The sequence below is a fragment of the Megascapheus bottae genome, chromosome 6, assembly GCF_031878675.1.
Source record: "Megascapheus bottae isolate mThoBot1 chromosome 6, mThoBot2.hap1, whole genome shotgun sequence".
Taxonomy (NCBI): domain Eukaryota; kingdom Metazoa; phylum Chordata; class Mammalia; order Rodentia; family Geomyidae; genus Megascapheus; species Megascapheus bottae.
Genome location: NC_143514.1, coordinates 76479535 through 76492975, shown reverse-complemented (window position 1 = coordinate 76492975; position 13441 = coordinate 76479535). Strand labels below are relative to the sequence as shown.

The 13441-nt window shown below is 46.2% G+C and overlaps 2 protein-coding genes across 2 annotated transcripts in view; one reads left to right on the top strand and one right to left on the bottom strand.

Annotated features, from left to right (window-relative positions):
- Positions 1 to 11929, bottom strand: part of LOC150062483 (arylacetamide deacetylase-like 4 family member 1) — a 50779-nt gene extending 38850 nt beyond the window's left edge. Inside the window, exon 1 of the mRNA XM_090333915.1 lies at positions 11868 to 11929. Coding sequence (XP_090190041.1) covers positions 11868 to 11909 — 42 coding nt within the window. The 5' untranslated portion in view covers positions 11910 to 11929. The remainder of the gene's footprint in view (positions 1 to 11867) is intronic.
- LOC150062482 (arylacetamide deacetylase-like 3) lies at positions 2872 to 12357 on the top strand. The gene is made up of 4 exons (XM_090333914.1): positions 2872 to 3033; positions 5870 to 6086; positions 8016 to 8079; positions 11583 to 12357. Exons 1-4 carry the CDS (start codon positions 2872 to 2874, stop codon positions 12355 to 12357), a joined length of 1218 nt encoding a protein of 405 aa, XP_090190040.1.
- Positions 12358 to 13441: the final 1084 nt, after the last annotated feature.

Sequence of the window (13441 nt, the reverse complement as noted above, 5' to 3'; positions counted from 1 at the left end):
GCTCAAGGCTACCACCCTACCCTTGAGCCCCACTTTCCATTTCCTAGAGGTTAATTGGAAATAAGAGTTTCAGGTCCTTTTGTGCCCAGGCTGGCTTTGAACCTTGATCCTCAGATCTCAGCCTTCTGAGTAGCTGGGATTACAGGCGTGAGCCACCATGCTTGGCAAGGCTGTGAGACTCTTATCTCCAATTAATCACAGAAATTGGAAGTAGAGCTGTGGCTCAAGGGGTAGGGCAGTAGCCTTGAGCTGAAGCGCTCAGGGACTGCACCCAGGCCTAGAGTTGAAGCTCTATGACCCACAAAAAAAGAAAGAAAGAAAGAAAGAAAGAAAGAAAGAAAGAAAGAAAGAAAGATAAAGAAAGAAAGAAAGAAAGGTAAAGAAAAAAGAAAAGAAAAAAACCTGAAACATATGGTGGATGTGCCACTTTTTCTTCAGTCAGGCTGAAGTAATCTTGGTTTCCCTTCTCAGGTTTTCAGCCTAATAAAACTTATTGGTTTATTGAGTTCCCTTTTTAGCTCTTCTCTTTACTAACATTCCCAATACTCTAAATATTTCCTTACTGGATTGACCAGAGTGAGGAAGGCTGAAAATTGGAAATTGGGTCAAAGCTAACTGGGCCCGGATATGGATTCTTGGATGCCAAAAGAACATTTAAAAAAAAAAATCAGGCCGGGAGTTTGGCCTATTTGTAGCGTATTGGCCAAATATGCACAAAGACCCGGGTTCAATTCCTTGGTACCACATACATAGAAAAGGCCATGACCAAAAAGAAAAAAAAAGATCACAGAAATTCACTGTAACCTGTTAATCCAGAGGCTATATCCAAGCACTGGGACTTTAGCTTCTTTCTTTTTTCTTTTTCTTTTTTTTGCTAGTCCTGGGGCTGGAATTCACGGCCTGGCCACTGTCATTGAGCTTCTTTTACTGAAGGCTAGTGCTCTATCACTTGAGCCACATACATCGCTACACCTCTGCTTTTTCTGTGTATATGGTACTGAGGAATCAAACCAAGGGCTTAATTCATGCTAGGCAAGCACTTGACTACTAAGCCATATTCCCAGCCCTGAGCTTCATTTTAAAAAATCTGAAGGCAGAGAGACATTTCCAACTTTACAGTGCTACTCTGAGGACAGATGCTACAGAAAAGCACCGGGTGTTTGATTTCTGGTCTGCATCCCAGACAAGAGGATGTTGATATACAGCTCAAATATCTGAATCCATTTTCAACACAAAATTATAATTAGATTTAGTCTTCATTGGTGTAGAATCCTTCCAAGTTTTGTGTTACTGTGTGGCAATATTCACTGTGAAACAGTTGCCAAAACAAGCAATCTGGCATCTCCATAGCTTCATTTATCACACCTGCAAAAACTGACCAGACAGCTCCTATCCAGGTGTTCCTGTTCCTGATAGGATGTATCATAATGACGTTCAAGCCTTGGGAGACCAAAGGAACATGACAGACTGTGTGGCCAATCTATAGCCAGCTATTGGAGAACCATATAGACCCTCTCTAGCCAGAACAGTAGCCAAACCCCACTGCCCTGAATGCATCCTATGTACCACCAAAACTCAGCAGATGCTAGAAACTTGTCTCCCTTTGTATCCACACTAGAAGTGAATGGGTCTGGAAAACAAACAGAAATGTCATAGTCACATTCCCTGTCAACCGCTGAGTGTCTCTCTCAAGTATCATCTGCACACCAGTACTTGACATACGCTGGTTTGTTCAGGGTACCCAACAACCCTTTTGGGATCTATTATTGTTGCTCATCTCCTTTTGACAGATCTGGAAAGTGAAGCTTGAAGAACATCAATAACCTAATCACAAGCAGTGTTGACATTTGGCAGAGGCAGGGTTCAAATCTATGTGGTCCTAACCCAAGGCTTCTTGATCCTGTCTCCATTGACAGTAGGACAGACATGGCTGTGCTGTGAGAGTTCACCTCTCGGGAAAGATGTCCAGAAACATCCCTGGAGAGCCAGGCACCGGTGGCTCACACCTGTAATCCTAGCTACTCAGGACACTGAGATCTGAGGATCTCGGTTCAAAGCCAAGCACCAATGTCTGTGAGACTCTTATCTCCAATTAACCACTAGAAAAACAGAAGTGGCGCTGTGGCTCACGTAGTAGAGCACTAGCCTTGAGCCGAAACGAGAAGAAAAAAAATCCCTGGAATCTTTGCATGAGATGTACTCAGGAGCACTATACCCCCAACCTCTCACCCACATGTACACAGACATCAGTAGACATGTCCTGGAGGGTAAGTCTTCCCCACTGAAGATTTGCTGCTCCATTTTCTGAATGGGAAGGTGGGAGACACAGCATCTGTGGGCCTGATCTCCACTGAAGGTTGTTAATGTAGTTGTGAACAGCGGCAGCAACTGTTGAGCGGATCTAGGAAGGCAAGAGAAGTCAAGTCTTCCGGTGTGACAGTGTCAAGGACAAACCTCTTTGCCCAGCACCGATGAGCTAGCTCTAGAAATAAAACAGTACAAAGTAAACATTGCTTCCCTTCCTCACAAAGATAACATTCCATGAGACCCTCCACAGACAGGTGAATCTCAGGGGATAGAATACAGCAAGTACAAAGTTCCAGGATTTAGTAGCAATCCCAGGAGTTAAACTTGCTAATTTGAGATTTCGTTTGACAGCTGGATGAGCCACTTTCTCAACTGCATGTGACCTGATGTCGAAATCAACCACACCCACAGCTGAGTTTCCCACTCCTGTGGGCTGGGTCAGTGTCACCAGGAGAGAATGGGGGGAGGCATGAGGATGATATATGAGGGAAGTGGAGTGTCCAGACCACATCCTAAAAGACCTATCCTGAGGACAGCTTCTGCCAAGCTTTCTCCAGGAGGATTATGGTGTTTCTGGCCCTGCTGTTCCTTGCCTTTGCATGCTGGCTGGGAGTTGCACTGTGGGTGATTTGTAGACAGTTTTTCACTGAACACATCCCTAAAGGCATTCGCCATCCTGTGAAATTGAGGATTCTCAGTTATATTTTGCAACTGGCATTTACATGGGTGAGTTTTGTTCTTTATTATCGCTTCCTGAGGGTGAAGGAGGGGGATGGGGGAAAAATTACATGACAGGAGCTTCTAGGTGCATTAACTAAACACAAGTATCGCATAGCATGTGACCAAGGCTGCTTACAAATTCACCTTTAGTCATTGTGATTATTTTTTGTGATTGAACACAGGGCCCAGGCATTATCCTTTAGCTTTTTTTTTTTTTTAATGAAGTCAAAGATAACATTATATCATTTGAACTACAGTCCCACTTCGAGCTTCTTCATTAATAAATCGGGGATTAGAGTCTCATGGACTTCCCTGCCCAGGCTGGCTTTGAACCACGATTCTCAGATCTGAGTCTCCTGACTAGCTGGGATCACGGGTGTGAGCCTCCAGTGCCCAGTGCCTGGCTCCTTCTGCTCCTTGTTTCCACCATGTGTCCTTTATCAAAACACATTCAAACAGACTGCTCAGAACTGCTGAGATCATGCCCAGCAACACCCACAGGGTTGACGGAAGTTGAAAACAGAAAATATTTTTTTTTATTCCTTACACAGTAAAAAGTGACTGCAAGTGCATTTCTCTGATCAGGGAAACTCCAGTCAGAGAGGATTGATAGGAGACCCTGGCAGAGCACTCGCCTCTGGTGTCTGTGGTCACGCATGACCAGATCTGCTGTTCCCAAGCTTTTCTTTCTTTCTTCCTTTCTTCCTTCCTTTCTTTCTTTCTTTCTTTCTTTCTTTCTTTCTTTCTTTCTTTCTTTCTTTCTTCCTTCCTTCCTTCCTTCCTTCCTTTCTTCCTTCCTTCCCTCCCTCCCTCCCTCCCTTCCTTCCTTCCTTCCTTCCTTCCTCCCTTTTTTTGTGAGTCATGGGGCTTGAACTCAGCCTGGGCGCTGTCCCTGAGCTCTTCAGCTCAAGGCCAAGCACTGCCCTAGAGTCAAGCCCCACTTCCCATTTTCCAGAGGTTATTTGGAGATAAGAGTCTCAGGTTCTTTTGTGCCCAGGCTGGCTTTGAATCTTGATCCTCAGATCTCAGCCTCCAGAGTAGCTAGGATTACAGGCCTGAGCCACTGCACCCTCCTATTACCGATCTTGACTCTACAATTCAATAGTCCATATTCTCAGTTATCATAATTTGGCTTCACCTGGGAAGCAGAGTAAACAGAGCAGCCCCTCCTCGCAACATTTCTCAGTAATTCCATGTGTTGTAGCTGTCAGGAGGGCATGTCATAACATCTGGCAGTGACACCTCCATGCGTATGCTCCACTAGCACTATCTATTGATTTATGTTGCAATTGAGGTATTATACAACTACTTTGTGTCGCAGGCCTGGCCTTGAGTTCCATGGAGGGGGAGACAGACAGACAGACAGACAGACAGACAGACAGACAGACAGACCCTTCCTAAGGCAGGGTATACCTTCACAGAGCTTGAAACATCATCTCATAAAGTGATGGTGGGGGCTGGAAATGTGGCTTAGTGGTAGAGTACTTACCTAACATCCATTTTTCAGAGCCATATAATAACAGAAAAAGCTGCAAGTTGTGGCTCAAGTGGTAGAGCACTAGCCTTGAGCAAAAAGCAGCTCAGGGACAATGCTCAGACCCAGGACTGTTCAAGCCCCAGGACTGCAAAAACAACAAACAAACAAATAAAAGGACAGCAGGGGGCCAACCCACAAACAAGGAACCTCACAGGAAGACAGGCTACAAATAAAGTTTCACACTGAGGCAAATTTCAATGTAAAAGCACAACAGAGTAGAATGAGAACAGGGCTTTTTCACTTTGGGCTCCCTGAGCCCATGGAGGACAGAATTTGAGAGGCCCATAAATTGGGAGAAGGCCTATATTATCCATATTTACATCACAAAACTCTAACTGAAATGTAATTGTCAGAGCAGGGCTGCAACTCAGCCACCAAGAATAGCTGAGATGTTATCATAGTACCTTTATTTCCTCTATGGCACATCTGGCTAGTAATGAGATTCAGCTAGTTTTGAACTGCATGTTAGGTATCTGAGTTTCCTACATGGCCATGGGAAAACAAATATGTTGATTTAATCACTTTAACAGTTTGATGACTAGGTCATCAAACTATGAAATTACCAGCTGGGCACCAGTGAATCACACTCATAATCTTAGCTACTCAGGAGGCTGAGATCTGAGGATGGTGATTCAAAGCCACCCAGGCAGGAAACTATGAGATTCATCTCCAATTAAATCACAGAAAAGTCCACAAGTGGCGCTATGGCTCAAGTGGTAAAGTGCTAGCCTTTCACAAAAGGAGCTCAGAGACAGCAAAACCAAACCAAAATAAATGAAACTGCTTTCCTTGATAAATCCATGTATTTTCTATATTCAAATTTTCCTAGCTGGCAGCCAGTGGTTCATACCTGTAACTGTAGCTACTCAGCATGTTGAGTTCTGAGGATCTCAGTTCAAAGAAAACAGTCCAGATGAGAAAGTCCATGATGCTCTTATCTCTAACCACCAAAACAACAGAAATGAGGTTGTGGCTCAATAACTAGTCTTGAACACAAAAGCTGATAGCAACCCCATGGGGGAGCCAGGATTCTTGGTAGAGATACATATGATGAGTGACCAGAAGCCTGCTGTGCCACAGGTGATATGTAAGTGCAGGGAGAGTGATGGAAACTGGCTGGGTGGGTGTGGCTTCTACTGCAGAGGTGAGGAGGATGTGAGGGAAGGGAGTGGACATGGAGGTGCAGTTGAAGTTCCAAGCCCTTCCTTGCCCTCTGTGAGTACAACTATGAGGGCGGGCCTCCTGGGGACATGCAAACTGATTCTCGCAGTCTCTTCCCCACTAATAACCTCCTCTTTCCAACAGGGAAGAATTCTTGAAAACCTAAGAATCTGTTCTGCACCCCAATTTGTCTGTTTTTTACATGATCTGCGGCCCTTGAGAAAGGATGCAAGTGTTATGGTAACAGATCTTCACTTTGGGACAATCCCGGTGAAGGTGTACCAGCCCAAGGCAGCTCGTGGCACACCCAGGACCGGCATTATCATCTACCATGGTGGTGGGACCATCCTGGGGAGCTTGAGTAAGAGTCCCTTGCTTTCTACTGGCCTCCTGAAGTACCTGCAAAGGGAACTTGAAATAACTGTTGTCCTTCCAGACAGGGAGTTCACAGTGAGGATTGGGACAAGAGAAGTTAGTGGGTCCCAGAGTATTCAGATGACAAAGATACGGAATGGACTGAGATCTTCTTTATGTATATACATATATGGATATGTGTACAGCGTATAACTATATATAGTACATGTGGGGCCGGGAGTGTAGCCTGGTGGTAGAGTGTTCACCTATCATGCACAAAGACCTAGGTTTAATTCCTTGATACCATATACTCAGAAAAACTCAGAAGTGGCCCTGTGGCTCAAGTGGCAAAGTGCTAGCCTTGAGCAAAAAAGAATCCAAGGACCTCAGTTCAAAGACTGACAAAAAAAAAAAAGAAATGTGTGTGTATGTATGTATCAAGTGATATATAAAGAGTTATCTATAGAGATATAGATATAGACTATAGATCAATACAAATGAAGAGAGAGAGAGACATCCCTCCTCCCTCAGTATGGATGGGACATGAGTTACAGAAGTCATGGCTAGTACTGAAATCTATAAGTACTCAAGTCATTTATAAAGAATAGTATAATAAGCCAGGCATACTGGCACATGCTTATAATCTCAACACTCAAGAGGCTGAGAGTGCAGGATCAAGAATTCAATGCCTGCCTAATATATAGAGATCCTGTCTCCCAATAAAAAGAAATACAGTGTTGGGCACTGGTGGCTCACGCCTGTAAATCTAGCTATTCAGGAGGCTGAGATCTGGTGATCATAGTTCAAAGTCAACCCAGGCAGGAAAGTCCGTGAGATTCTTATCTCCAATTAAAAGAAAAAGAAACCCTTGCTAGGCACAGTGGCTCATGCCTGTAATCCTAGCTACTCAGGTGGCTGAGTTCTGAGGATCAAGGTTCAAAGCCAGCCTAGGTACTAAAGTCTTTGGCACTCTTATCTCCATTTAACCACCAGAAAACTGGAAGTGATGCTGTGGCTCAAGGGGTAAAGTAGTAGCCTTGAGCTGAAGAGCTCAGGGACAATGCCCAGGCCCAGAGTTCAAGTCCCATGACCCACAAAAAATTTTTAAAAAACAAAGAAAAAGAAGCCTTTACATCCTCCCATATGCTTACATCATCCCTCCATGATTTATAATACCCAGAGCATCTTATCAAACATACAAATGGCTGCTAAACTCTGTTTAGGGAATAATATTAGATAAAGAACTCATTTGTGTTTACTGAAGATAAACCATTTTTTTCTTTTTCCATTGATGGTTGATGTGAAATCCATGTATTTATGGTGTGTGTGTGTGTGTGTGTGTATGTTTCTGTCAAAAGAAAAAGAAAAGCAGGGACTGGGTGGCGGAAAGACAATTCAAGAGTCAAAACTCAAAAGGGGAGCAGTTTGATTCTCTTAATTAACATCTGAGAAGTGGGGGCGGGAGAACAACTTTATGGTCTTAGCTTGGCTTTTTAATATCTCTGTAAAAAGTCATGGTGGGGCCAGGAGGGAGTGCCCACATATCCACATATGCACATGCAGCCAGTACTGGTTCTTGAACTTAGGGCCCTTAGCTTTCTCCCTCAAGGCTGACATTATACCACTTGAGCTCCACCTCTACTTTTGGTTCATTTTGGGTAATTAGAGATCAGAGTCTCATAGACTTTCCTGCCCTGACTGGCTTCAAGTGCAATCCTTAAGTCTCAACCTTCTGAGTAGCAGGATTACAGCTGTGAGCCACCTCTCTATTTGTTACAACCGTAAGACACATTCTAACATTGGTTATCAGTCAGTAGGATATAGGAGGAAGTTTGTTCCACAGCAAATGAATTTGGCCATACCTAGTCAGAGCCACCCCAGGGGAACGGAGGAAGGAAGGATTCCTGGTAACTGTGACAAACCTTTTCTTTTCCAGAAGTTTACAATGAATTATGTTTACGCTTGTGCAAGGAGAGTGACTCCGTAGTCCTGTCTGTTGGGTAAGTAAGGAAGGGTGGAGTGGTTTTGGAGTGGAGTAACAGGGCAGGAGGATGATAAGGGAGGTAAAGGGGAATGGAGGAGGAGCCAGAGAGGAAAGGAAAAGAGGGGAGAGAAGAGAGTGGGTTAGAGCCAGGCACTCCTTCCTCCCTACCCATGGCCCTTAGAGATATGGGAAGTGGCATTTTGATGCCCAGTTGTTTGGAACTCGGCTAGAACCCAATGTGGACATCTCTACAGGCCTACCTGTTGGTGTTTGGGTGAAAGTATTTTTTTTTTTTTGTGGGTCATGGGGCTTGAACTCTGTGACTGGGTGTTGTCTCTGAGCTCTTCAGGTCAAGGCTACCACCCTACTCCTTGAGCCACCGTGCCACTTCCCCTTTTCTAGTGATTAACTGGAGATGAGTCTCATCGTTTCTAGTGCCAGGACTGGCTTTGAACTACAATCCTCAGATCTCAGTCTCCTGAGTAGCTAGGATTACTGGCATGAGCCACTGCGCCCAGCAAAAATAATTTTTGTGTGTGTGTGATTCCAGTATTAGGCTTTGAACTCAGGACCTGGGCACTATCCCTTAGTTTGTTTGCTGAATGCTAGAACACTACAATTAAGCCACAGCCCCACTTCTTGATTGTGAGTGAGTAAATGTGTATGTGTGTTGTAGTGTAGTATGGTTAATTGGAGGTAAGAGTCTCACAGACTTTGCTACTAGATCTGGCTCTGAGCCATGATCCTGAGTGCTAAGGAGCCAGGAATTACAGGTGTGGACCTCGTATGCCCAGTCGGCGTGGCAGCCTTTTGCTGAACAGAGCAGGTATGCATGTTAGAGACATGTCCTGAGAGTTACCACCTAATAATGGAACCTCTAAGAGAGCTTGGTGGACGCTAGGTGGCGTAAATGTAGGCTGGCTCCACCCAGAGCCTCTTGTCTACTGCTTGACCAATCTTAACCAAAGAAGTTCCCTGCAGAGAAGTGTTTCCGCAGGGAAGTGGAAAGAAAAGGTAGTATTTTCTGCCATTTCAAATCCTCAAAACTATCAGCAATAAGGGAAGTCAGTTTACTAAACTTTTACATGTCCCCAGCTTTCTTGTAGTAAGACTAGTTCTAGAGAATAAAAAATAAAGATGTACATGCAAGGCTGGGAGTGTGGCCTAGTGGAAGAGTGCTTGCTTAGCATGCATGAAGATTCCCTGGTACCACATACACAGAAAAAGTCAAAAGTGGTGCTGTGACTCAAGTGGTAGAGCTCTAGACTTGAGAAAGCTCAAAGACAGTGCCCAGGCCCTGAGTTTTGTTTTTGTTTTTTTTAAGATGTACGTGCAGATGTGAGAGGGGATACACAGGGAGAAGTGCGGGGGGGGGGGGGGAGGAGAGGCCCTAGACAGTTCTTTACAGTCCTTTACAGTTCTTGGCTACATAATGATTTCTACAGTGGGATGAGATCTCTGTCCAATTGTTAACCTCTTTTTTAACTGTCCTGGTTGTACCAAACCAACATATCATCAGGAGACTCTGTCCCAGCTCCACCCCAGGGGAACCTGGTATGAGTTTATTGGAATAGAAATTGCTGACAAGTGTGTCTCCTTAAAAAAAATTGACTGGTTATGGTGGTACATGCCTATAATTGCATAGTACTCAAAAGACTTTGGCAGGAAGAGGATGGAGAGTTTGAGGACTGCCTGGGCTACATAGTAAGGCCCTTGTCTGATAATACATGAATGAAAAGATAAAAATTCTCAGGAAATATGGATTTCTGGAATTTTTTGAACCACTGGGACTGGGAAGGGTGGTCCTTGGATAACAAGCATATTCTAGAACAAGAGTAGCTGATTTGTAGTAATATGCTGGCCTCTGGTGAGATTTGGGAACAAGATGTCCCCTGTGGGCATGGTCAAATTAATTAGAATTAAAATTCAAGCAAGGACTGCAATGTAGCTCAGTAGCAAAGTGCTTGTTTAACAAGTGCAACACCCTAGGCCCAATCTACAGTACCAAAAAACAAAAAATACAATTGAAGAATCCCAACAAGTCCAGAGTCACAAAAGAAGAGGCAGGGACAGGTATAAATCAGGCAAGCAATGCCAGGGAGGTTCAGAAAGATGGGGTTGCTGCCGGGCGTGGTGGCTCACACCTGTAATCCTAGCTACTCAGGAGGCTGAGATCTGAGGATCAAATTGAAAGCCAGCCACAAAACGACCCTTATCTCCAATTAACCTCTAGAAAACCGGATGTGGGGCTTGGCTTAAGGGTAGGGTGGTAGCTTAGAGCTGAAAAGCTCAGGGATACCACCCAGTCCAGTGATAGGGTGGTAGCCTTGAGCTGAAGAGCTCAGGGACAGCGCCCAGGCCAAGATCAAGCCCCATGACCCACAAAAAAAAAATGGGGCTGCTGTTAGTGATGGCTAAACTACTGACTAACCATGGTGACAGGGCTCTGATGATCGTTGCTGATCTTCTGTTGACACATAGGAATGGTAGCTGCTGAATGAACCTAGAGCTCCAGGGCCAGGCAAAAGGGCATCAGGTCTACCATCAAATATCATATCTATCCTCCACATACTCAGATTAATAAAAGAAATTTGGGTCAAAAATGCTAGTCATTAACCAGGAGCTAGTGACTCATGCCTGTAATCCTAGCTACACAGGAGGCTGAGATCTAAGGATCATGATTCAAAGCCAGTCCAGGCAGGAAAATCCATGAGTCTTGTCTCCAATTAGCCAGCAAAAACCATTCAGTGGAGCTGTGACTCAAGTACTAAAATGCTGGGCTTGAGTGAACAAACTACAGATCAGCATTCAGGCCCTGAGTTGAAGCCCCAGTGCTGACAAAAATGAGCACCAAGCCAGGCGAGGTGGCTCACACCTGTAATCCTAGCTACTCAGGAGGCTGAGATCTGAGGCTCACAGTTCAAAGCCAGCCCAAGCACTAAAGACCTTGAGACTTTTATCTCCAATGAACCACCAGAAAACTGGAAGTGGCTCAAGGGACAGGGTGGTAGCCTTGAGCTGAAGTGGCTCAAGGGACAGGGTGGTAGCCTTGAGCTGAAGTGCTCAGGGACAATGCCCAGGCCCAGAGCTCAAGCCCCACAATCACAAACAACAACAACAACAACAACAAAAAAAAAACCATGAACAACAACAATAAAATTAGCCCCAGTGGCTCATACCTGGAACCCTGGCGACTTTGGGAGGCTGAGATCTGAGGATCTCCGTTCAAAGTCAGCCCAGGAAGAGAGTCTGTGGGACTGGTATCTCCAATGAACCACCAGAAAACTGGAAGTGGAGCTGTGGCTCAAAGTGGGAGCCTTGAGCAAAAAGTGCTCAGGGACAGCACCCAGGCCCTGAGTTCAAGACCCATCCATGATGGACCGATAGGAAAAAAAGACTAAAATAACCAAGAACTAAATGATGCCAGACATAAATGGTAGAAATGGTGGAGACAGCCATGCGCCTGACCTGCTTTGCTGAGAGGACTGGCATAAACGACCTTCTTTCACCCCTCTGTAGGTACCGGAAGTCACCCAAGCACAAGTTTCCGGTCTTGCTGAACGACTGCACTGCGGCCACCGTGCACTTTCTGAAGTCGCTGGACACGTACGGGGTGGACCCGGCTCGCGTGGTGGTGTGCGGGGACAGTGTGGGAGGGTGGGCGGCGACCAATCTTTGCAAAGACCTCCGGAGCCAGCCGGGCCTGCCCCGCATCCGGGCGCAGATCCTCATCTACGCGCCCGTGCAGGCGGTGGACTTCCAGAGCCCCTCCTACCAGCAGAACCGCCACATCCCGCTCCTCACCTGGGACCTGGCCTTCCAGTGCTGGTGCTGCCACATGGCCATCAGCCCCTGGTGGCAGAGCACCGTCCTGAGGGGGGCCCACCTGCCTCCCGAACTCTGGGAGGGATACAGGAAGTGGCTGGGCCCCGAGAACATCCCCGAGAGGTTTAAGAAGCGAGGCTATCGGCCCTTGGTCTTCGGGCCCGTGAATGAGGACGCCTTCCTGGAGATGAGCATCGCCCGGACCGACACGTGCTCGCCCCTCCTGGCCCCCGACCACGTCGTGGCTCAGCTCCCGGAGACCTGCATCGTGAGCTGCGAGTACGACTTGCTCCGAGACCACTCGCTCCTATACAAGAAGAGACTGGAGGACCTGGGGGTGCCAGTGACCTGGCACCACATGGAAGATGGTTTCCACGGGGTGCTCAACACCCTGGGCTTGGGCTGCTTGCAATTTCCCTGCTCTTTGAGGATTTTGAATTCGATAGTCCATTTTATCAAGGGGTTGTGACCCTCTTTCCTTCCTGCTGGAACTCTTGACTGCTACCCAGGCCCCATGAGACCCTCTGAAAGACAGAGGTGACAATGAGTGGGGTAAGGCAGGAGGGAGGGTTGATAGAAGTGATTGTCTTCTTCCTGGTCTGGATTCTAGAATCATAAAGTGCATGTCCTTCCTAATGAATGTTGTGGAACAACAGAAGAGACAGTTGGGGGTGAGGAGAAGATGGAGAGTTAGGCCTCTCTCTCTCCATGTTCTCTGATGGGAAAATCTGAACTGACCATCATGAGGGTCCACCGAGGACAGTGAATCTGTGAGCATTCTACAAAAATTGCTCACAGAGTCCTTAGCTAAGGGTCAGACATGTCTAGGTTGACTCAGGGTGTGGACTGCAGTGTTCGACTGGCTGGGCACACAGATGCTTTATGTCCAGTCTCCAGAGGTCTTTCCATCATGGCTCAGGAGGTAGAGTTCTGAGGTTCTGGGACAGTGGAGGAGAAGAAACTCTTCCTCTCCAGGGGCACAGTGACAGTCAGCCTCCTTTTGCCCAGTTTCGGACTCCTGGTCCTGCCTGCCTAAGCTGGAAGAGAGAAGATACAGCAGAGGGAGCATTCCTGTAATAGCTAGCCCCTAGGGGGCCATGAAGAGTTATAGGAGCTAAGCAGCCCCAAGGTCAAAATTGAGCTTCCAACCAAGGGCCTTAAAGCAATGTAACAAGGGAGGGGAGCCTTGACACAGAAACTCATGAAGGCTGGGACCAAAATCAATCCCATCCTAAACCAAGCTTTCTGGAGAGATCCTGAGATATCTTAAGGAAAACAACTTCCATTTTAAGATAAAGAGCCAACTCAGGCAGAAAACAGAGAGGTGGGGGCTGGGAGTTTGGCCTAGTGGTAGAGCGTTTGCTTATCATGCACTAAGACTCAGGTTTGATTCCTTAGTACCACATACGTAGAAAAAAAAGCCAGAAGTGGTGTAGTGGCTCAAGTGGTAGAGCTCTAGACTTGAATAAAACCAAGGACAGTGTTCAGGCCCTGAGTTCAAGCCCCAGGACTGGGGGAAAAAAAATCCAAGGATTGATCTAAGAACTGTACTG